General features: G+C 44.1%; 1 protein-coding gene across 2 annotated transcripts in view; it reads right to left on the bottom strand.

Annotated features, from left to right (window-relative positions):
• Nucleotides 1-24,523, bottom strand: part of TUBGCP5 (tubulin gamma complex component 5) — a 69,752-nt gene extending 45,229 nt beyond the window's left edge. Inside the window, exons 1-10 of one of the 2 annotated variants that reach the window (XM_082245920.1) lie at nucleotides 24,325-24,523; nucleotides 19,004-19,057; nucleotides 18,811-18,919; nucleotides 16,922-17,018; nucleotides 16,598-16,677; nucleotides 10,717-10,846; nucleotides 1,741-1,858; nucleotides 1,193-1,282; nucleotides 712-805; nucleotides 64-310 (exon numbers count right to left, since the gene is read on the bottom strand). In XM_082245920.1, coding sequence (XP_082102046.1) covers nucleotides 64-310; nucleotides 712-805; nucleotides 1,193-1,282; nucleotides 1,741-1,858; nucleotides 10,717-10,846; nucleotides 16,598-16,677; nucleotides 16,922-17,018; nucleotides 18,811-18,919; nucleotides 19,004-19,057; nucleotides 24,325-24,458 — 1,153 coding nt within the window. In that variant the 5' untranslated portion in view covers nucleotides 24,459-24,523. Of the gene's footprint in view, nucleotides 1-63; nucleotides 311-711; nucleotides 806-1,192; nucleotides 1,283-1,740; nucleotides 1,859-10,716; nucleotides 10,850-16,597; nucleotides 16,678-16,921; nucleotides 17,019-18,810; nucleotides 18,920-19,003; nucleotides 19,058-24,324 lie in introns of both variants that reach the window. The other variant, XM_082245919.1, reaches the window with a different exon arrangement.
• Nucleotides 24,524-25,638: the final 1,115 nt, after the last annotated feature.

Consider the following 25,638-nt stretch of genomic DNA (forward strand, 5'->3'; position numbering starts at 1 on the left):
TTGTTATATTAGTGTGCAAATATTTTAAAAAATGTTACGCCTCAAAGGAAATCTTTAGTTTACCTTTGTTTATTATGCACTTCTCAACCTCCGCTAGCTCCTCTTTAAAACTCATGAAGTATTTGTACAATGCCCACATGAAGGCCTGGTAGGTTCGAAATGGAGCCTCAGTACCTTTTTTGGGAGTAGGAAGAGTTCCTGGCAAAGTGTTCTCAGAACAGTGACCTGTGACCTCATCCATAAACTTCTGTAGCCTAAATACAACCTGCCCATAGGCTGCTATTTGCTCAAGAACAGACCTAAGACAGTTCTAGGAACAAGAATATTGAAACAAAAAATGTATTTAGTGGTGTTATACTTGCATATTTTACAATAAAATCTTAAAGAAGTACAAATACCAAACTTCGTATAACACTAAAATATGTAACTGGATTACAAAATTTGATAGAGATTTATGAACAAATAGTGAAGAGTGAGGGATTAAAAATTGTTACGAAATTAGGAGAATTATTACATTTTGCCGTTAACCTTCTACTGATCACTAATGAAGGGGTCTGCTTCACTTAAAACCAGTGGGGGCTCTTTTTTTTTATAGATATATTGTACATATATAAGCAGTCATTATTAGCAGGGGTGCCCTGCAACCAGAAAGTCATTTCAAGGTTTCCTCTGTGTTAAAAAGGATTAAAGTTACTTAGACTAAATACATACATGTGTCATATGTGTCACAACGATGTCATTCCTTACAGTGACCTTCCCATCATTTAACTGAAAGATGAACAGTTTTTTCACACCTGAAAGTAACCTAAAAACAAAAAGGGTTAATATTTAGGAATCTTGAAATAGGATGATCACAAGATGGTGGTTGTGGTTATTTTAATATATAAAATATTCTGATGAAAGTAAGCACTAAATGTGTGCCAAAAGGTCAGGTCAAACATTTTAAAGACTGTACTTTCTGCAACTGGAAAAAAAAAAAAAAAAAAGTAAAAACTTGCATGCAAGATTTGCTGGAAAACTGATCAAATCATTGTAATTTTACTTCTTTGAAGGTACCTGTATAATGTGTATAACTTATTTTCATGCAAGAAGCATACGGATAGGTTAATCAGCTTATTAATAAACTTGCTTAGATGTGTATGCGACTCTATCTACCCTATTTCTTTGTCAAGTATCACATACTTCAACTCACCAGAGAGTCTCACGAATCACTTGGGTTTCAGTAACAAATGTTTTGTCTTCAGGTGTATATAGTGGATCTGTAGTGTACAAATGCTGATCCCTGAAATATAAATCACAAGTTCATCAAAGCCTCAGTACTGGAGAATTGGGTTTTATATTAATTTCAGTTCCAAAGATGAACTTTCTGGAGAAAATCCTGCTCTAGCCAGACTTCCATGCTGATGACAACTAAAGGCCTAGGCACTTGGCCATCTGTGTAGGAAAAGATTAGCCAATCTGAACTTCTCCCCTTCCCCTGATCTTGCCATAGAGATCAAATGGTCAAGCATCTACACCTTCGGAATTGTACTGCACACCAAAGAGACTCGAGAAAAGCATTATCTAGACAGGAGGAATGTTAGCTCTCTCAATATTGATTATTTATCCATCCCAGCAAGAGTGTTAACATAGCTTTATGTTAACAGAGTACAAATCTACTTTACATATATGTGACATGGTCAAGAGCAATTTTTTTTAATTGTGCTGCAAAGTGTTGGGAAATAGACAAACATTTCTTACCAGACAGCTGCCAGGTTAGAATGCAAGTGTAAACTGTGTGAAAATCGACTTGCTCTTGAAGTCCAGTACTGATGAACAACATGCTGCTCCAGCCAGGTTCGGGCATCTGGTTCACTAACTAGAAGGATAAAATAATATTTATTCAAGCTAAAATTTCCCATAGTAAATACTAAGTAAAAACAGAAGAAAAAAACAAACACACTATAGCCACTAAAAATCTGTTTACATTTTACTCCCCTTTGACAGCTTTTTATAAGAATGGATTTCTTAGGCTGTGAATGAACGGGCCACCTCTCTGCCTGTTCTCCCTCTATATGTCATGTATCCTAGGCATAGCTTAAAGGCTAAGTTCACCTTTGAAAAATGTTATACCGTTATTTAGGGTGTAACATGCAACATGTTGCAGCACCCCCCCCCCTTTCCTGTTACAGCAGGCGGGGTTTATTCTCCCCCCACAGCCACTGTTACATTCAAAATCGGCATGAATCCTCCCGCACAGCCATATTATTCATTCACAGGGATCTGTGAATAAAGAAATTGCCACCGCCGAAGACAGACTTGTAGTGATCAATGGACTGCAAGTGCGCTGATGAGCGCCTGAAACTTCCCCCAGATTTTTAACAGAAAGCTGGAGGGTGTGTCTGCAGGAGTCTGACATTGCACTCGCGATCCCCTAGTCACAAGTGCATTGCTTTGCAGGCTCCTGTAGAAACATAAATAAATGCAAATTTATTTTCTGCAAAAACATGTACATTTTGTTCCTGAAAGATGAACTTATCTTTTAAATAAAATCAATGAAACATCCTCAAAAAAATATTTAAATCTGCCATGCTCACACATACACCGTGTGTAACAATGATTGCACCACACATTAGGTTATCCCTAATCTGCAAGCCAAAATGAGAGCAATTATTCTAGGGCCATTATTCACAGTTAACTGTAAATAGATGAGCCATCAAGACTTTTAAAGCATTGCCAATGAACAATTTTGGCTATCATAGTTTATGCCATTTCATGAACACATGCAACTTTTAGACTTGACATATTTGGTATCTACTTACTCATTGCAACCTCAATTTTTTTGTATTTTACCAAAAATGTGGGTATTATATTGTGTATGTGAACACTCAATTTGGACTGAGTGAATGTTTTTTTATTGAAAATATAGATTTGATCAACAGTAGCAGAATTAGACCCCGTTCACACTGGGGCGACCTGTCAGGCAACCTGGTCGTCTGACAAGTCGCCGCGGGTCGCCTGCCATAGAGCAGCACAGGACCCGTTCTAATAGGAGCGACACAAGTCGCTCCAACTTAGAAAAAGGGTCCGGAGCTTCTTTGGGGCGACCTGGAGCGACCTGCATTGACTTCAATGATATGAAGTCCGTGCCGGCCGCTCCGAGATTTATGTAAATGCCGGTAAGGTGTATATGAATCTGTCACACAACTGCCTCAAACAGAATTTACTTACACATGAAACACAATTTGCTTCAACATGGAAGATGTCTTATTTACCTCCACTTTTCCTATCACTGATATTATGGTATTTCTTATTAAATTTGTCATAGCCATAGTGATCAATAGAATGTAATATTTGTCACACACATTAAATAGCAAACAAAATAACAGGACTTCCATGAATTTGCAGTGGGACTTTCTAATATGGCCAAAATATTAGAAAAAAGTGTGGGAAATGCTTTACTAAACTGCCCGCATAAAGTTTTTGGGGGGGGGGGGGGGGTTAAAGTAATATTTAGTGATAAAATGTGCATTTAACATGTGTGCAAAAACAGCTAAAGAGTTATAGAAACAGTGCTTGAGCAGGATTAGTATATGAAGTGCAGAAGTACACACTGTAAACAGATTTCTGATTGTCTATGTATACTCTTATAAGATTATGTTATTATTAGATGATGACTGTTACTTGCAAAATTGCATGGGGCCATTACCGTTACACAACACCCATTCAGTAATCTCCTCTACTTTGACTGAATTATGAAATCCTCAGCTCTGAGCTTCAAGTTTAAAGCTGTAGTATCCTCGTGAACTAAAGGTCTCTGAGGACCTTCTGCCCCAAATGACCTGGAGGCAGAAGAGACATCAGGGGTCTAATAGACCCCCAATATCTTCATAAAGAATATCTGTCACTACCTATATACTGTCACATTCAATATATACAATGTATAAGATGTCAGCTTAAAAAAAAAAAAAAATGATGTAAGAGAAAAAAAAAAAACACACCTACATACATGCAGAGATTTGAGATGCACTTGCTTATGCCAATGCCCTCTATACTATACCCATTAGGTATCCCCTACACACACCAGAGTTAGAATAATGATTTGAAGGACATGTTTTAGATTTAGTTAATGAGCTTTTAATCCATCATCTCTTTACAGTTTTGGGTATCGTAGTTTATAAAACAAAAGATGTTTAAAGGATAAATATATTAATTCAACAGATTCATCTTTCATATTTAATAAAATATTTAAATATTATAGTGTTTATATGCAAAAATGATATATATATATATATATATATATATATATATATATATATATATATATATATATATATTTTTTTTTTTTTTTACTGAAAATAACGGAATTTTTGTAAAATCTTACCGTAAAATTCCTTTCTCTGAGTCCTCCGACAGTCGCCGCCCACTCACAAGCCTTCACCAATGGGTATTGACCTTTGCTCCGCAGGAGTAGCTAGGCACAAGATTTGTTAATAACAAAAGCTTTTAGCATAGACACACCCCTAGGGGCTGTCCCACTAGTCCAGTGTTTCTCAACTCCGGTCCTCAGGGCACACTAACAGGCCAGGTTTGCAAGAAGACTGAAATACATCACAGGTGATATCATTTGCTGCTCAGTGATTGCAGTATTCTAGTCTGCATCTCCCCAAGGTAATTCTTAAAATCTGGCCTGTTAGTGTGCCCTGAGGACCGGAGTTGAGAAACACTGCACTAGTCAATACCTCCCTGCACCAGCATTCCCAACTCAGTTTGGTAGCATAGCAGTAAGAGTACACAAAAACCCCAAAAGAGGGGCGGGGGGCGGCAACTGTCGGAGGACTCAGAGAAAGGAATTTTACGGTAAGATTTTACAAAAATTCAGTTTTCTCTTACGTTCTCCGACAGTCGCCGCCCACTCACAAGTCTTCACCAATGGGATATCCTAAAGCAGTGTAGACATGAGGGGTGGGAGACGTAGCCGCATATCAAGCAATGCAGTACCCACATCAGAGAAAGGAACCTTACCATAGTAAGAGAACCAACCGGGCAACAGGAATACATGCTCAACAGGAGCAACAACCCAGGAAAAACAAGTAACCCAGGGGCAAAACACCCCAACCGCCAAAGACCCAAAAACAAGGGTCCCTAAGGCACTGCCGCACTGAGAACTTTACGGCCAAAGGAGGCATCGGCCGATGCCTGAACATCCACTTCATAAAACTTGGAGAAGGTGTGAAAGGACGACCAAGTCGCCGCCTTACACACCTGGGCCACTGAAGCCTGATGCTGGAAAGCCCAAGAAGTACTCAAAGACCTGGTAGAGTGCGCCTTCACAGGGAAGGGTGGAACCCTCTCCTTCAAGGCATAGGCCTGCACAATGGTTTGTCTGATCCATTTGACGATTGTCGCAGCCGACGCCGCCATGCCCTTCCGAGGTCCCTCAGGAAGGACAAAGAGGGAATCAGACTTGCGAAAGGATCTAGTGGACGACAGGTAAACCCTGATCGCCCGGACAACATCCAAGGAATGTAAGGCAACCTCCTTAGGATGCTTAGGCCTCGCGGAGAGCGAAGGCAAGACAATGTCTTCATTGAGGTGAAAATCCGAGACCACTTTCGGAAGAAAGGATGGGTTAGGTCGCAAGACCACCTTATTCTTGTGAAGTACCAAGTAGGGAGAGCTGCAGGACAGAGCCGCCAGCTCCGACACCCTGCGAGCCGAAGTGATCGCCCCCAAAAAAGCCACCTTTTTGGACAACAGAGGCAACGAGATCTCCCTGATCTTTTCAAAGGGAGCATGTTGCAACGCGAACAGAACTAGGTTCAAGTCCCACGGAGGCAAAGGCTCCCACCGTGGAGGGGCCAAATGGCGCACCCCTTGAACAAAGGTGCGAATCAACGAGTTTGACGCCACAGGGCGTTGAAAAAGAACGGCCAGCGCAGAAATCTGGCCCTTAATCGTGGCCAGCGCCAAACGCTGGTCCACTCCAGTTTGGAGGAAAGCCAACACTCTCGACATCCAAGTATGAGCGAGGGGAATACCCCCTGGACTCACACCAGGCAAAGTACGCTTTCCAAGTACGGTAGTAAACCTTCCCTGAAGAGGCTTTTCTAGCCTTGATCAAAGTGGGAATGACCTCAGGGGAGAGACCCCTATCCTTCAGGACCTGGCTTTCAACAGCCAGGCCGTTAAAGCCAGCGACTGTAAAGCAGGATGGAATATCGGCCCTTGAGACAGAAGGTCTTCCCGAAGCGGCAGGCGCCACGGAGGTTCGACTGCCAGAATGACGAGGTCTGCGTACCAAGACCGGCGAGGCCAGTCTGGTGCCACCAGAATCACCGTATGCGGTTCCGAGGCTAACCTGCGAAGGAGCCTGGACAGCAACGGAATCGGGGGAAAGGCACACATCAGACGATACTGATGCCAGGGTGCCACCAACGCGCCCGAGGCGTCCGCCCGAGGATCGCGCGTTCTTGCCACGAACCTTTCCACCTTGTTGTTTAGACGAGATGCGAAAAGGTCCACATCTGGTGAACCCCACTTCGCGCACAACATCTGGAAGACAGCCGGGTGAAGGGACCATTCCCCCTGGTCCAGGGTCTGGCGGCTCAGATAATCCGCCTGCCAGTTCTCCACCCCCGGTATGTGAACTGCCGTTATTGCCGGGACGTGCATCTCGGCCCAAGACAGAATGTCGGCCACTTCCCGAGCCGCTCGGGCACTCCTGGTGCCCCCTTGATGGTTGATGTAAGCCACCGCGGTGGCATTGTCCGTCTGGACCCGAACCGGACGGCCCTGAAGCCGTTCTGACCATCGTAGAAGGCAAAGCTTTATCGCTCTCAATTCCAGAATGTTGATCGGAAGGGAGGATTCCTCCACTGACCATATCCCCTGGGCGGACAGAGTGCCCAGGACACCACCCCAGCCCGACAGGCTGGCATCCGTGGTGACCACCGTCCACAGCTATGGACAAAAAGACTTGCCACCCGACACCGCCGGGGACTGGAGCCACCACAGAAGACTCCTTCTGGTGCGGCGGCTCAATGAGACCTGCAGATCCAAGGACTGCGGTTGCCCATCCCACTTGGCAAGAATCTCCGCCTGGAGATCCCCCGTGTGAAACTGGGCAAAGGGGATCGCCTCGAAAGCCGAGACCATCAACCCCAGACATCTCATGCATGTCCGGAGAGACGAGTTTTGGTTGTCCCTGAGGGACCTGACCTCGTCCTGAAGCGTCCGGAGTTTGTCTTCCAGTAGGAAAACCTTCGCTTGAACAGAGTCCAGAATCATCCCCAGATAGGGAAGGCGAACCGAAGGACACAGAGTCGACTTCGGAATGTTTATGGTCCAACCGAACTCCTGCAGCGCCTGCATCGTGGTGGACAGGTCGGTCAACAGACTCCGGCTGGCATTCGACCTTATCGGGAGATCGTCCAGATACCCCAAGACCGCAATGCCCTGTGCCCGCAACAGGGCCAGGACTGGCGCCAGCACCTTGGTAAAAACCCGCGGAGCCGAAGCGAGACCGAAAGGTAACGCCACGAACTGGTAGTGTTCCTCCGCAATGGCGAATCGAAGGTACCTTTGGTGACCCTCGAAAATGGGGATGTGTAGGTACGCATCCTTCAAATCGATGGAGGCCATGAACTCCCCCGGACTCAGGGCAGCCACCACTGAGCGCAGGGATTCCATGCGGAACTTCCGAACACGCACAAAGCGGTTCAGAGCTTTCAAGTCCAGAATCGGACGCACCTTGCCCTCCTTTCTGGGCACAGTGAACAGATTGGAGTAAAACCCCCGAAATCTGTCCCGATGAGGCACCGGAACCACCACCCCCAGGCGCAGATCCTGCAAGCGCTCCGGAGACAGCTGAAGATTTGAGGGAAAAAATCTGCCCGCCAGCCGAGAAAGGAATTCGATCTTGTAACCCGATCGAACGATTTCCTGAACCCATTTGTCCTGGATGCGGACCAGCCAAGGTTGGAGGAAACCGCGCAAACGTCCCCCCACCCCAGAAGCGGGTGAGGGCGTCCCTTCAGGCGGAAGTGGAATGGGTTGCAGAACCGACTTGACCGGATTTCTGCTTGCCTGCCCACGGCTTCTTCTGTGAGCCTTGGCCTTTGAAGGGCTTGCCCTTGGATTGCGACCGAAAGGCACGAAAGTACCCCTGAGAGGGCCTAAACAAGGAGTTCTGCTTGCCACGGAAGGACTTGTTCTTGGGATTCTGTGGTAAGAGAGTACTCTTGCCCCCAGTAACACCTTTCACTAGAGTATCCAAAGCTTCGCCCAAAAGGCGAGAACCAGCGTAGGGAAAGTCCGCCACCGTCTTGCGAGATGATTGGTCGGCCGACCAACTCTTCAGCCATATCAGACGACGGTTGAGCACCGCAACACTAGACAGGCGTGCAGCCAAAAGGGGCCAAATTCAGGTCCGCATCACACAAGTACATGACTCCCTGATGGATCTGATCCACCATAGCCAGCGTGGTCGGCGGAGCCGAATCAGCCACCAGGGTGCGCTTTAGCACCTTCGTCCAATCGGCCACCGCCTAGGCTGCCATAACTGAAGCAAAAATAGGCTTGAGCATAGAGCCAGCAACCATGTATGCATGACGGGCAAGAGACTCCAATCTCCTGTCCGTAGGGTCCCGGAAAACCGGAGTATCCTCAGTAGGAACCAGGGTAGCCTTGTTCAAAATGGCTACAGCGTGATCCACCTGGGGCGCCACACACCAACGCTCGTCGGTGGAGGGCGCGAATGGATAAAGCAGTTTAAACTTATTGGGCACTGTAAAGGGCTTCTTTAAATTGTGCCACTGCTCATTAACCGTGTGATGAAACTCCGCAGGGCAGGGAAAAACCTGCGCTGATTTGCGGGTTCTGTGTGTCCCAAAAGAGGACACCCTAGCAGGAGGAGTGGGCTCATCCTCCAGGTGCAGCGTCTCCTTAATGGAGGCAATCAGCTCATCCATGAGTGCAAGCTCTTCAGGCGAGCCAGGGGGAGAAGTGTCAACCCCTTCCACCTCTGTCTCCCCCTCAGACCAAATAAGGTCCAGAGATGAGCGAGACCCTGAGAAGGGCACGCCAGCCACAGCAGCCACATCGCCCTCTGAATCAGAGGAAATGGATAACCTGGCCCTCTTAGCAGATCGTTCAGCCATCAGCACATGCATCTGAGACACTAAGGATGCCACAACAGTGGCCAGATCAGCCCCCTCGGAGGGTGCAGCAGCCCCCTGGTCCCCCACCAGGGCGGGGGGAAACTTGCTATCCAGAGAATCCATGTCCCAAACAGGAATGAGAGAAAAGGAGGTACTGGGCCTTTAACACCACGGCGAGCGCAGCCCACCGTATACTAACTGTATGCACCGACCCCACAGGGACAGAGAACACTGAGTTAGGAAGGACAGTACAATGGAGGAAAAAACCTGGAGAGAGCACAACAGGCTGCTGCCACCGATCGCTGTTCCAGAGAGAAGAGAAAGTGATGCAAGAACCGGCTGAACTTATATAGCCTATGAGGCTATGGCAAAAATGGCTGCTCGGCATAAGGAAAAGAGGCTACAGTAAGATGGCCGCCGACATGAGCTCTAAAAAACGAGCGCGCATGTCCACGCCAAAATGGCGCCGATTGGCGCCAAAACACAGCGCTGCACCAGGTCCAGAATAAACTGGCCGCCCACATCATAGTACAAAAAAATGGCGGACCGCAATAGCGGCTGCCGCTGCCACATGTCTGTCACACATATCGCTCCAAGAGGAATTTCACACAGCAGAGCGGGGAGAGTCCCCCCCCCCCCCCCGCAGCCCATAAGGCATGCTAACCCCCAACAGGGATCTACCAGGGAGCCCGCACCTAACAGACATGGGGGGGTATACACACAGCCACAGACTGACACCCCAGACAGATGGTCCCCACACAGAAGGTGCTTACCGTACCGGATGGCGTGGGGAGACGTCTCCAGGCGACAAACCGCTATCCTCAATGACAGGGAGTGCCGCAGCCAGGACGCAGCGGACCGCAGCACGAGACCGCAGAATGGTGTCCGGTGAGGTAGCCACCTCACAGGCAGCATCCCTGCAGCGAACAGGGATGGGTCGTTCATGGCGCCAGGGCGAACCGTAGCTGAACGCTCGATGGCAGGCTGGGGATCCATCTGGCCCTCAGCCCTGGGATCCAGGGCGGCCAGTCCGAGACCCAGCTCCGCATGACATATCTTCATCCGAAGATCCCTAACTAAGAGCTGACAAAAAAACAGCTAGTAAAGTAAAGAGAAAATACTTGAAATAAAATCAAAAAAGGGTAGAAGGCTGAGACTGAAGCCCCAGCACAGGAAAGCCTGCTACTCCTAAGCTAGGCAAGATCAAACTGAGTTGGGAATGCTGGTGCAGGGAGGTATTGACTAGTGGGACAGCCCCTAGGGGTGTGTCTATGCTAAAAGCTTTTGTTAACAAAAAAAAAAACTTTCTTGTGCCTAGCTACTCCTGCGGAGCAAAGGTCAATACCCATTGGTGAAGACTTGTGAGTGGGCGGCGACTGTCGGAGGACGTAAGAGAAATAGATTTTATAAAAACCTTGCTCAAATGTCATGTAACATGAAAACTCAGCGCTACATACTTTACCAAATAAGTCCTCTGCTTTCAGAAAATATATAGGTCTGGAATTCCTGGAGTTTAAAGCTCATAATGTGTATTTTAGTAGAAGTGTGAGAAAAAAGAAAAACTAATCTGCAGTACCTTTCCATGACACCACAGGAGGTGCATTTTTTTTGTCAGCATCATCTTGAGGCGTCTTATCAACTTGGATTCCAGAGTCCTCCCTGCTGAGAGTCTCTTCATCATCTTCTTCCTCGCTAACATCAGACCACTGCTAAAAAGTGTAACATCCAGTATTCTACCATGTTTGTCGACTATTAGGAGTTGTTAAAAAACACTACATACAGAACTGCTGTTATGGTTACAAAACTTTTGTATACTTTTAGGCCTTTTGGCTCATGTAAACTTTACTGTTCCGTTTTGTTTTTTCCATTTCGCTCTTTGAATATTCATAATAAAAGATTATGGAAACTAAAAAAAATGAAATACTGGCAGGCAGGTGGCGAGCGTATGGGGTGACTCATCTTACACACATTTTGCGGGAGGGGTCCCTACTGCCCTTTGAGCTGCTCAAGGAACATTTCTCGTTTCCGGACAGTATGCGGTTCTATTATTTCCAATTACAGCACGCAATACGGGCGCAAGCAGACCAAGGACAACTCTTTCTGTCCCCGACTCCTGTCTTCTTTCTTATGCATAAGTTTACAGACACCAAATGATTTATATCTAGCTGCTATGCCTCTCTCTTGGGATCGTTTTTGGAAAAGTACCCTGGTAGGGCCTGCGACCACTGGAGCATAGATGTGGGGGGAGATCCCGGGAGAACAGTGGGAGGAGGCCTTGGAGGCGGTACGTAGCTGCTCTCTCAATGTTTCCCATCAGGTGTCACAGCTTTACATCCTACTTAGAGTGCATCATACTCCCCTGAAACTTCATGCCATGGGTCTTCGTGAAGATGACCTTTGTGGACGATGCCGGAGAGAGACAGGGGATCTGATCCATTTGTTGTGGAGATGTCCAAAGCTGCACAGATACTGGTCCACTGTTATCTGCCATTACTAGAGCTCTGGGGGTGGATATCCCTGGGGATCCCCATCATGGTCTTTTAGGGATATTGGATCAGGTAGTGGAGGACAGGTTTCTGAGAGAGGCCGCCTCTCGGGCTCTCTTTCAGGCCCGTTTACTTATCCTGAGACATTGGATAGCACCGGAGCCACCCACTTATAAGATCTGGCTGGAACAGATGGGTACTACTCTTTGTATGGAGAAGGTTATCTACCAGCATAGAGGGGCGTCTCATAAATTTTCTAAGGTGTGGGGTGCATGGTTGAACTGTCCAGGCATGGCCCCTAATGATCTCAATCTGGATCGATTGTTAATGTAGTTCTTAGAGTTGCATTTCTGTTTGATTTTTGCCTGGGTGGGCGGGTTAAGGGTGTTTCACGCATTCTCTTTTTGTGTTCTTTATGTCTTGCACTGTACCCATATGTGCTACTGTTGGGGGGAATGGGGCATGGTGTGGGTTACATAATGTTTACAGACGGTTGCTGTCATGCGACAGTTTTTTTTTTTTCTTGTTGTAATGGTGTGAGTTTTTCTCAGTAAAGCTTTTCTTGATTAAAAAAAAAAAAAAACGAAAAACAAATAATAATATGTATTATCCTAAACTCTCTGTAATGGCAGAGCAAAAAGTCTACAGCCCCGTATTCAATACCCATATAAATGATGTGTAAATACAGAAAATGGCATTGTAGAGAGAGGCCAGGATAAAAAAAAAAAAAAAAATGGTACAAGCATGTGGGAGGCAGTGAAAATTTTCTCATAGAAAATGTGATCAATGAGTGCAACCAAATGAATCTTACCAAAAATCAGTCAAGTAATCAATACTTATAAGTTCATATCGTGCATAATCAATATATACTGGGAATCCAAAATAAAAAACACATTAAAGTGATCCAAAAATTAAAAACAGCAATAATTGTCCCATAGTTCGTAAAGTCTCAAATAAATTTCAAATCACATTATTTATTTATTTTTTTAAAAAGTGCAAATAAATAATTTTACCAGCCACTCCATCTGGTGAGTCAGATTGGGGTGATCGGTGGAAGGATTGCACAGGGTGATTGCACAGATTTGTCGAAGAATTTGCACATTGATATATGCACTTTTTTTTTTTTATTTCTTTTGAAATGTGAGACTTTATGAAATATGGGACATTTGTTGTGGTTTTTAATTTTTGGATCACTTTAATACGTTTTAATTTTGGATTCCCAGTATATATTGATTATGCACGATATGAATTTATAAGTATTGATTACTTGACTGATTTTTGGTAATATTTCATTCACCAAATCATTTGGTTGCACTCATTGATCACATTTTCTATGAGATTAATCATAATTGTTTATAATAGTTGCACTAGCACTTTAGGTTCAGACACAAAGAGACTATAGCCCCGTACACACGCAACAAATATCGGCCGACCGGTCGTCCATCTTTTGACCAGAGTGGTGTTTTGTTGGTTGGAATGTGCCTAGACTGCACACGAATTTTCTCGCCGGACAAAATTCTACTTCAGGATTTATGTCATGTGTTGGTTTGCTTTCTTTGTGTTTTTTTTTTTCTCTGAGCATGCCCAGACTTGCTCATTAGATTTTTCCCTGTCGAAATCTGTACTGACTGCACGAAAATCGGCCGTGTTTTGACGGCGGACAAAAATTTTATAGCCTGCACACCAGATTTTTTTCGGCCGAAAAGTCGGAGTCAGTTGTAGGAAGCATCATACTAACAAGCCGAAAATCGGCAGATCGGTCGTCGGACGAAAATTCCCTGCCGATTTTCGACGCGTGTGTACGTGGCTTATCTCTCATTAACTAGGGGAGTGAAGACCTGTGCTGACTTATAGTTTACTCTGATGTCGGGCACACCCGCAGATAGTCAGTAGCGGTAACAAATAGCAAATAAAACCCCTCCAATAGTTGTTTACAACCATTGGTGCCAGATCGTTTTCTTTTTTAATTTGGTGTGTATGTATAGCTTCAGTCTTTATTGGCTCACAGATCTTAGGCAGAAAATCATTTGCAAGCCAAGAGATCCATATTTGATCAGTAATATTCTATCTGTGATAAGCTGCTACCGGAACTGTATAAAGCATGTCAGCCACGCATCCCCTCTCTTTTACACAGTTTATACAGAAAATCTCATGTAACTTAAGGGTTCTTTTAGATGGCTAAAGCTAGGAAACAACTTTGGGGTGATGGTTATGTATTGCTTGCATAACTGACTATTATCTGAAGTCAGTGACCAGGTTTATGGTTCTGGTTTGAAGTAAGATGACAGAGGATGGGATGCGTTTTGTTATCATACACTGCTCAAAAAATTAAAGGAAACCTTTTTAATCAGAGTATAGCATTCAAGTCAATAAAACTACTGGGATATTGATCCGGTCAGTTAAGTAGCAGAGGGGGTTGTTAATCAGTTTCAGCTGCTTTGGTGTTAATGAAATTAACAACAGGTGTACTAGATGGGCAAAAATGAAACAGCCTCCAATATCAACATTGTTAGTGTCGGTTCACACTAGGGCGACGCGACTTCGGGCGAGTTATGCCGTCGCCCGTGCACCGCGACTTCGGCGCGGCTTGCAATGACTTCACATAAGGGAAGTCAATGCAAGTCGCTCTGATATCGCCCCGAAGTAGTGCAGGAACCTTTTTCTAAGTCGGAGCGACTTGAGTCGCTCCTATTAGAACGGTTCCAATTGCACAGCACGGTCCGCTACTTGTCAGGCGACCAAGTCGCCTGACAAGTCGGATCAGTGTGAACCGCCACTTAAGGCTGCTAGATAACTATAAACACAATGTTTTACGATGTATCCTTTCCTTCTTTTAGATCAAAGGAATGAACTTCCATCTGTAAGTGAGGGCACTTTAACCTCTTAAAGTCTTTTTCCGACACTTGTTGCTTACAAGTTAAAATCATTATTTTTTGCTAGAAAATTACTTAGAACCCCTAAACATTATATATATATATATATATATATATATATATATATATATATATATATATATATATAATTTTTTTTTTTTTTTTTTTTTTTTTTAGCAGAGACCCTAAAGAATAAAATGGCGATCGTTGCAATTTAGTGTCACACTATATTTGTGCAGAAGTCTTTTTTTAAACGCAGTTTTCGGGAAAAAATACACTGATGTTACACCCAGAATCGTGATCTTTATTCTAAGCAAAAAAAATTGTGACTAATTTTTTCCAGAATCGTGCAGCTCTACATGAGGCACTATCTGGACCCTATAGAGGAGGTTGCATAGGCAGTCCAACTCCTCCAGGATGGCACATCAATGCGTGCCATTGCCAGAAGGTGTCTCCCAGCACAGTCTCAAGAGCATGGAGGAGATTCCAGGAGACAGGCAGTTACTGTAGGAGAGCTGGACAGGGCTGTAGAAGGTCCTTAACCCATCAGCAGGACCAGCATCTGCTCCTTTGTGCAAGGAGGAACAGGATGAGCACTGCCAGAGCCCTACAAAATTACCTCCAGCAGGCCACTGGTGTAAATATCCCTGACCAAACATTCAGAAACAGACTTCATGAGGGTGGCCAAAGGGCCTGACATACTCTTGTAGGCCCTTGGCACCGTGGATCTCAATTGGCTTTCGCCATTGAACACCAGAATTTGCAGGTCCGCCACTGGCGCCCTGTCCCTTTCACAGATGAGAGCAGGATCACCCTGAGCACATGTGTCAGACGTGAAAGGGTCTAGAGAATCCATGGAGAACGTTATGCTGCCTGTAACATTGTTCAGCATGACCGGTTTGGTAGTGGGTCAGTGATGGTCTGGGGAGGCATATCCATGGGGGGACGCACAGACCTCTACAGGCTAAAAAAATTGGAACCCTGACTGCTATTAGGTATCGAGATGAAATCCTTGGACCCATTGTCAGACCCTACGCTGGTGCATTGGGTCCAGGGTTCCTCCTGGTGCACGACACTGCCCGGCCTCATGTGGAGAGAGTATGTAGCCAGTTTCAGGAAGATGAAGGAACTGATACCCTTGAATGGCCCCCACGCTCGCCTGACCTAAATCCAATAGAACACCTCTGAGACATTATGTTTCGGTCCATCTTACGTCACCAGATTGTACCTCAGTGTGTTCAGGAGCTGAGCGATGCTCTGGTTCAGATCTGGGAGGAAATACCCCAGGAAACTATCCGTCGTCTCATTATGAGCATGCCCTGATGTTGTCAGGCATGCATACAAGCAGGTAGGGGTGAAACAAACTACTGAGTACCATATCAGTATCGATATCCAGCATATTATACCCCATTGAGATCTAAAGCGTTTTCAAAGTGTTCCTTTAATTTTTTTGAGCAGTGAATATGGCGTATGCATTACCTTGTCATGAATGGATAGAATAGAATATGGTCCTTTATCATCTAACACAAGTTTAAAGGCTCTCATTTGGAAATAACAAATTATATTTCGTATGAATTAATTGGCATCACAAAATATTAACCATTTGTGTCACCACACTTTTTTCTATCTAAATCTGAATGACATTGTGTAGACTTGGGCCAGCAACTGATGCTTGCGCAGTGAAAATACATGTCATCCACATAACCCAACGTCATTGTTGCAACCTGAGAATTAATATATATATTTCATGACAAGATGTGCCTTGACTTTACTATACTCCAGAGAAGTGCTGTGTTTACAGTTGCCCCTAAAGGTCGATCCTATGGAGCAATCTGTGGAAGCATTGAAAGTCCAGAAGCTAATCGTTTCAGGGCTGGGCTTAGCACTGTTCCCCAGCTGTCACTGATAGCTGACAAGTACAGTACTATGACCTGCAGGCATCCGCAGAGGCCATACAGGCTGGTTAGTGTTTTAGAATGGCAATGGGAAGAATATCTGCTATCCCAGTGCAGTTGTAAAATGGTGAAAGGGAATCAAGTGGTTAAAATCCTATGAATACAGCCACTATTACACAAAAAGTAAGCATGACAGATCTTACCGGGGTGTTTTCATCAGGACTACACCCATAGTCTTCACCTTCCCTCAAGTATTTTCCCCAATCAAATGGCTCATCTTCTTCTAGAATTAAACAACACAGAATATCTAGTAAGTTTTTTGCTACAAGGCTGGATGGAAATCTGCATATGTTCGTGAAGATAATAAAATACTGCCTCCTTCCGGAGCCTGAAAAACAAGATTCTCTGTGCAGAACTTCCATGTAGTCCTTTCACAATGTAATTATATTGACACACACAACAATCATGAACAATGAATTAGGATGGAGCACTAGAACATTCAAAGAATCCTTAATATGTGCAGGTACCTGTTTGTTTTTTTCTTGGCTTTTCAACATAATCATTTTTGGATGGAGCATCAGATAGGCACAGAAGAAGAGACAAGATGGCATAGTGGGCATTAGTCTAGAAAAAGAAAAGTTCACAGTTTGAAAAAAAAAAAAAAAAAAAGATGCAATAAAACATCAAAAAACTAGGTGGGATTTAAAAATTCCCCAAATAAACAAAAGCAAAGGAAAATGACATTGAAGTATATACACCACAACATGAGGAGGTTCACCCAGCATAATATAAGATAACCCATCTTCCTATAGCACAAATATTGAAAAAACGTGTCTTTTCAGCATTTGACAAATCTGAGGATTGTTAATATGCCTGTGTCTCTCAAGGCAAGATTGTGCAGACCACTAACCACTATTTTATTTAAAAAAAAAAAGCTTGTAAAAATACACTCACAAGGTAGAAAAGGTAAAAGCGATTTTTCGTATACAGAAAAACCTCAGTAAGATGGCATCTTAGCTCCATCCTTCGTAATCACGTCACCATTGGTTGGAGCTAGGACACCATCTTGCTGAGGTTTTTCTGTATAGTGAAAAAAAAGAGTTTTACCCTTTCTGCCATGCAAGTGTATTTTTACAAGTTTTTTTTTAAATAGTGGTTTGCAATCTGCCCTATCTTGCCTTTTCCTTTTTTATGACATTTTTATTTGAGAGACTGATGACCAGTATGAGGAATGTCCCTGGATGCAAGCTGTGATACTGTGATCTTTATACTATAAACAAGTTTTTCCTCCTTTTGTTATAATATATTGTTATTATACAGGATTTACATGCTGACTGTTTACAAAATAAGTTAAGACAGTACATTTACAATACAATTTAATACAGTAGGAAGCGTAGAGCCCTGCTCATTAGAGCTTACAACCTATGAGGGAGGTCAGGAGATATTAAGGGTAACAAGAGTGGGGTATGGGCTGATGGAGAAAATAAATGTACAGTTGTTAGGTGGGGCCAGAAAGGGTTCTCTGAAGAGAGATCGTCTAAAAGTGGACACAGTAGGAGATAGTCAGACAGATTGGGGTAGAGAGTCCAGAGGATGGGAGAGGCTCTGGAGGAGAGTGTGGGATGAGATGATGAAGGAGATAGAGAGCAGGAGGTCTTGGGAGGAACGAAAAGGATGATTTGGTTGGTATTCTGAGACTAGGTTAGTGATGTAGCGGGGGCAGAGCTGTAGATGGCTTTGTAAGTTATTGTTATTATCTTGAATTGGATTAGTTGAGTGAGAGGGACTGACAGAGAGGAGTAGCAGATGCTGAGCGGTTTGTAAGGTGGAGGAGCCTGGCAGCAGCATTCGTGATGAACTGAAGGGGGGGGGGGGGAATAACTTATTTATAGTTAAGCCAATAAGCAGCAGTAGTTGAGGCGAGAGGTGACCAGGGAGTAAATTAGAAGCTTTGTGGTGTCACTAATTAGGAAGGGAAAATTTTGCGGAGATTTAGGTTTTGTTAGTGGGGTCCATCAAACCAGGTGAGGGAACACCTAAAAAGGAGCTTTAGTGGTGGGAACATCGGTGCTGTTTTCATTGGGGGATAAAGTGTGAATTCCTCATGCACATGGAAGAAATTTGTTGCACTTTCTGAAGATTGGATGGTGTATAGGACGGTTATTATCATTTTGGGCAATTTAAACATTTTGTCTTTGGGATATATATTTCAAGGACTATATCTGCTATAATATACCAATCCTCCTTGCTTATTTGCTTTTGGTATATTGCACAGATGGAATTTTTAAGATATATCTCGCTTTGTTTAGACTGTATAATTTAGGGACTGCTTCACTTATTATTCAAGCTATACATCTCAGCTACTGTATATACAGGTTTATTTTGCACAGTACTCTTACTAATAAAACAAGCTCACCTTTGTTCCTTTGGTATTTGGAAGAGGAAAGTTTAAAAATTCGTCTGTCAGCCTCTTCCAGCTTTCTGCTTTACTCAAATCAGAATTAATCACAAACTTTTCATACATCCTAAGAAAAAGAAAACACATTTATCAAAATGGATACCTGCATATTGTTTATTTCAATTCCTCATAAAAATAAAAAAAAAGTTACCCATCCAAAGTCCTGTGAATCTGGTGACTGCTGACATCCAGATATCGATGAAATCTAAAAGTAGGGAAAAAAAATTCTAGTTGGCGCAGTATTTTTTTTTTTTTTTCAAAAACAGACATGCACAAGTTCATATATAATTAATGGACAACTCCCCTCAATATTGCCATTTCATGTTTGTGTAGCTGCTGCCAGGATGAATCAGAAGCTCCTGCTATTTCTGCCCAGGATGTGGCCAAAGATCTAGTAGAATGCGCCCTAATCCTGTTAGGAGGGGCTAGACCTGAAGAACTGCAAGCTTCACAAATGGTATCCCTGATCCACCAATCAATGGAGCTCCTGGAGGCCCTAAACCAGTGATGGCGAACCTTGGAATCACAGATGTTTTGGAACTACATTTCCCATGATGCTCATGCACTCTGCAGTGTAGCTGAGCATTAAAAGGTGCGCATCTTCACTGGCCTCACGATTCGATTACAATTATCATATCAGCGATGCATCACGATTAATGCCCAGAGACTGTCGACATGATACAGGAGACGGCCAGACACTGCGGACATGGTACAGGAGACAGCCAGCAGGTAAGCATATCATCTTTTTTTATTTTACAGAAAAAAAAAATAAGAATACCCTTTAGTATCACTTTAAAGCGGAGTTCCACCCATTTTTCCAAGTTCCTTGAAACACAATGCCCACCCATAGAACAGTCTAATGGCAATTATTTATTTATTTATTTATTCTTTTCTAAATACCTTTATTTCTTCTATGTAGTCTGCACTTCTGGGCCCGGCCACCTAGGCGGTTTCGTCATTAGGTGATTTGCTATGACTCCTGGGGTGTCTGCGTCATCTATCCCAGGAGTCTTTGAACTGCACTTGACTTCTTTCCAGGTTCTGTCTTGATTGACAGGTTGCCATAGCAACAGGGCGGTAACTTCCGCCACCACGGCCATTGTTATGGCAACCTGAATACAACACAGTGCACCGTGCTGCATCCTAACTGCGCAGGCGTGAGTTCGGGACGTGCATGCTGGGTAGCCAGCCGCACAGAGTCCCGGAAGCAAGTGGGAGCGGGCTTCAGATGCCCATACTTATAATGACCACTGCCTGTCTGCCAGGATCCTGTAATAAACATCACAATTGTAAGTAGGAAATACACTTACCAGTATCCTGTTTATATTGTGCAAATAAAGAGAATCACGGGGGTGCTTTTTGGAGAAAACTGACAAGGAGACTGGAGCTCCACTTTAATAAATCATTGGGGAGTCTTTTGGCAGCAACTTAGATAGAATGTAGGTCAACATCAATGAGAGGAAAAAAAAAAGGATGGCATTCTACCTGCAAGTATACTACTTGCAGATAAGTGGATGTTTCCAGGTGGGAAAGTTTACAGGGAAATCTCAGGCAGAACTAGACTAGAAAAAAAGGCCAAATGTGATAGGCACACAGTACACACAGACTGGAGGTACAGCAGAGGTGGGGGATGTGCCACTTCTATGCACTCACCCCTTACTTACATTAGGCATGACAGGCTGGTCTCTCACCTTCCCAGCACTCCTACCACCCCCCTCCTGCCCTCGCAGCTCATTTCCTGAAGAAGACTCTGTGTCTCATCCCAGGGATGTGATGATAGCTGCAGAGATGTGTGTGTCAGCATCGAGCGGCACCGCACCTGCTCATCGGGGAAGTGACAGAGCTACAAATCTCAAGGAAGGGGGAGAGCATGGGTGGGGGCGGCACGTTGATGTGCTGCAGCGCCAGTTTCCTGAGGCTACACCATTCAATGAGGTGGGGACAGAGCCAGACACAGCCAGGCCACCAGCGCATGTCATTCCAGCAATGCGGAGGGAGAGGGAGGAGGAGCCAGGAGTTTTGAATCGTTGCCCAATCGTAAAAGGCTGTATCGTGATGCGCCAATAATTTTTAATACCCCTATTGCGCATCATGGGAAATGTAGTTCCAAAACATCTGGGCTGCCAAGGTTCGCCATCACTGCCCTAGACCCTCTACTGGAATAATTAAAGGAAACTAGAAGCTGAGAGGATTTTCTAAATTCACTTGTAAATTCTAAATAACGAAGAAGGAATCTTCTAACGTCAAGACATCTAAATCTTTCCTCCGCATTTCTTGGGGAGGTACAAAAACTAGGAAGGATTACCCGTACATAACTGTTTTGGATGGACTTTATGTATTGATCACCATTTAAATTAATTTTGAAGAGACATCTAGCACACAAATCACCCTTCAAAAGTGGCATTGGGTTGTGCATGAAGCTACCGTGGCACTTTATTATTGAATACACCCATATTAATTTGCACTATATATTTTTATGCAGCACTAATATTTATACGAATATTTGTAATTTGCAGATCGCTCAAACCAGAAGGTATTGGGCCCTTCCGGGTAGCCCGGCAGGATTACTCCCATGCCCCAACTGCTCATGGGTGTCGCGGTTTATGTCCCAGCCGGTTCTAACCTTCCAAGCCCTCATCACTCAAAGGGATTAATAGCCAGACACTCCAACCTTGGTCAAGTCAGAATGACAGCACAGAACCCCTACTGGATGACTGATATGAACAGATACTACACTTGATCTTAGCGAAAAGGCAGACAATTTAACTACTCGCCGCAAAATCACGTACCTGTACGTTATTTTGCTCAAGTGGTTGTACCAGGGTCATCCCAGTACCGTTTTTTAGAGCGGATGGTCGACTTTCTTGTAATAACAACCGATGCGGCTAAGCAGCCGCTTGGCTGTTATTACAAGTGGCTCACCCAGGCTCTGATGACTCACTGGGATACCCGAGCTACCAGCTGACATGTCCGCCAGACCCGAACAAAGTGGGAATTTGTCTCTGATGTAGTCTCTTGAAGTTTAAATAAGTGCAGAGGAGGGGTTTGGGCTTTTAAACCACAGATCCCTTCATAAGGAGTACTTGTCACTGCCTATTACTGTCAAAAGGGATGTTTACATTAAAACATTTTTTTAAAGGGACAGTGTAAAAATGGAAAAAAAAAAAAATAATAATTTAAACAGTGTTCAAACCACAAATGTGAGGTATCAATGCGATTGCTAGACCGAGAGCAATAATTCTAGCACAAGATCTCCTCTGTAATGATAAACAGGTAACCATTCATAAAGTGTCGCCTATAGAGACTTTTAATTACTGTAGTTTGTCGCCATTCCACGAGGGTTCGCAATTTTAAAGCATGACATGTTAGCTATCTATTTACTCAGCGTAACCATCTTTTTACACTATACAAAAAAAAATGGGCTAATCTTACTGTTTATTTATTTCTTTTATTTTTTTGAAGTGTATTTTTTTCCAAACAAAATTGTGTTTGAAAGACCAATGCACGAATACAGTGTGACATAAAATATTGCAACGACCACCAGTTTATTCCCCAGGGTCTCTGTGAAAAAAAAAATTATATATATATATATATATATATATATATATATATATATATATATATATATATATATATATATTTGGGGGTTCTAAGTACTTTTCTAGCAAAAAATACTGATGTTAACTTGTAAGCAACTAGTGTCAGAAATAGGCTTGGTCTTGAAGTGGTTAAGAGACCTTCTGGTGTTCTTCAGGTATCTAGGATCTGGCAAAAAACAATGACACTGTGCACGTGCGTCACCACACTTCCAGCTCATGGCTGATTGCCACTATACCTCCTGGTGTTCTATCAGAATGCCGCTACCCAACAGATTGTGCAACGGAAGTGTCGCTCGGACCAAAAAACACTTACTGTGCATGAGCGATGATGGGCAGCAATAATCTGATAGAACACTTATGCGGAATCCTACTACACCCAGCTACATCTTTCATTTTAGAGTATCTTTAGCAATAAAGTGAGTGTATGTAAATAAATCTAGTATATTGATATCTGTGATGCTGTTTGGATGTTTCATTTTGAAAGCATAAAGTGTTAGGGATGAGCAGTGCGGGGTGTACCAACATGGCCTCCTCCTCCACCTTCCTACTGCTGGCATCCAGCTTCTTTAAAAATGTAACATGAAAACAGCATCACAGATTTATTTACTTAATCTTAAATTTATTTACTTAATTGCTAAAAATACTCAGAAATTCAAGATATAGCTGGGTGTAGTAAGATCTCCGCTTGGGTGTTCTATCACATTACCGCTACCCATCAGATCATGAAGTGTTTGGAACGCATAGGGCAGTGGAATGCATGGTGGAACGCAACGGGCATGTGCAGCAAGTAGTTTTTGGTCCGAACATCACTTTCGTTGCACAATCTGATGGGTAGCGGCATTCTGATAGAACACGCGTTTGCGTTTGTCTGCACGCACACATATCCAGACTGCTGTGGCGTAGCTACCCCAGAAGACAGTGGGGCCCAGTCTAGGTCAGAAACAAGGAAGTTCTGCCTTGCTGCACAAAAGTAAATAAAACGGTAATTAATAGAATTAAAGAGTAGAACTTCTACAGGAGGGTGGGATAAAATGAAAAAAATGTTTATTAGAGTGAGTGTAGTTTCAATTTGTGTTACTAATAATCAATGTAATATGTACTAGGGATCTACCGATTATCGGTGGGGCCGATATTTGCTTTTTTTTTTTTTAAGTATCGGTATCGGCCACAAACCTACCGATATGACCGATATTTCTTCAAGTGGTTGTACCAGAGTGATGCCTGCAGCTAGAGGCACCACCCCGGTACCATTGATCAGAGCTGACGGTCGGCTTTCTTGTAATGACAACCAATGTGGCTCGATTGTCATTACAAGGAGCAGGAGCGGGAGGGGACGGAGGGGACCCCCTCGTCCGTGTGACCGGAAGACCCGAGCAACCAGTCAGAACATACGCCGGCTGGCCGAAGACCCGAACACAACCGCATTCGGCTCTGATCGGGTCTCCGATGTAAAAACCCTGAAGGGATGTCATGACATCACTTCCATGTACTGGAGCCTTAAAGATGCCAGATTTATAAAAATTGACAGCATTCAAATTGGCGTTTTGAATGCTTTTAAGTACAGAGGAAGGGTATGGGGTCTTTTAGTACCTGTCACTGCCTATTACTGTCACAAGGGATGTTTACATTACTTGTGACAGCCATAAAAGTGATAAAAAAAATATAAAAATACAAAAATGTTTAAATGTGCAGAATATTGGCACCGAATATTGGCTATCGGCCTGAAGGGTGGCCGAAAAATCGGTATTGGTCCTGAAAAAAACAATATCAATCCCTAATATGTACACTGTCATCAGGAGGTCTTCCTGTGACACTGTACACAAGGCAGGTAGAGCAGGGAGAATGCTTCATAGAGTGCTGATGTATATCACACCTGAAGTTGGACCAGGCGTACTGCAGGGCCAGCTGGAAGTTCTTGTCACTGTCATCTTGCAGTCCGCTCATACAGGACACCAACTCCTTCACATCCCTCTCCTGCTCCTTCTCAAAGCGAGTCCAGTGCGCCATGACACCTCCGCAGCCCAGCAACCATCACTTAGCCATCCATTGGATACCGCCAGGCCAATCAGGAGCCACTAACATGTTAACCCCTGCACTAGCGGAGCAGAAGTCCTATTCGCTGATGGTAAAGGGACGTAATGCATGTGAAAGGGCACGGAAAACCGGAAGCGGAAGTGTCGTCCTAATGAGAGGGAAGTGCAGTAAACTGGAGATTAAAGCTCGGGCTCCATCTGCTGTTGAGAAATGAGAAGTGACACCGCAAAAGGAAAACGTCAAAGGGGAAGTAAAGGGGAAAGTACAGGGAATTTCAGCCAGTCACTGAATGAACTGCAATGAAACTTCACCCCCGTGTTTTTTTTTTTTTTCTGTAATTTTCATCTTTCCTAAGTTATCCTAAAAAATGAAAATGCTAATATGCCCATTAACTCCAGCATTGTTCTATATCCAGTTTGGCTCAAAAAGCAATTGTTTTTCTATTTGTAGCATACATGTAAAATTCTTCATTTTTGGCAATTAAATTACCTAAACCCCCAGAACATTTAGGCTCCATTCACACCTGGGCGTTTTCAGCTCCAAAAACGCTCAAAAGAAACTCTTCCAAAACGCACCAACAAGTAAAACCCCATTCATTTAAATGGCCCCTGTTCACATCTGAGCGTTTTGCAAAACGCCTGTAGCTAAAAAAAGTACATGAGCTTCTTTTTGGGCTGATTACCAGCGTTTTTGATAGATGTCAATGAAAAACGCCTGAAAAAATCGCGGTAAAAATCGCGGTAAAAATCGCGGTAAAATCGCGGTAAAAACGCTACGCTCAAGTGTGAATGCAGCCTAAGGCTGCATTCACATGTCAGCTTATAATCGCGGGCAGAACCGCCGCGGTTCCGCCCGCGATTCGGAGATTATTGCAAATCGCGGGACGCCTAGCGTTGCCGTTGATTTGCAATAGCCCCCCAAACGCCGAGCGATGTTGCCGCGATTTACGCCCGCCGAATCGCGGCAACATCGCGCAAACAAAATCGCGGGACGCAATACGCTCCAAAAAAGTACAAGAGCTTCTTTGGAGCGTATTGCGTCCCGCGATTTTGTTTGCGCGATGTTGCCGCGATTCGGCGGGCGTAAATCGCGGCAACATCGCTCGGCGTTTGGGGGGCTATTGCAAATCAACGGGCAACGCTAGGCGTCCCGC

The sequence above is a fragment of the Pelophylax lessonae genome (genome assembly GCF_965119305.1).
Source record: "Pelophylax lessonae genome assembly, chromosome: 2".
Lineage (NCBI taxonomy): Eukaryota > Metazoa > Chordata > Amphibia > Anura > Ranidae > Pelophylax > Pelophylax lessonae.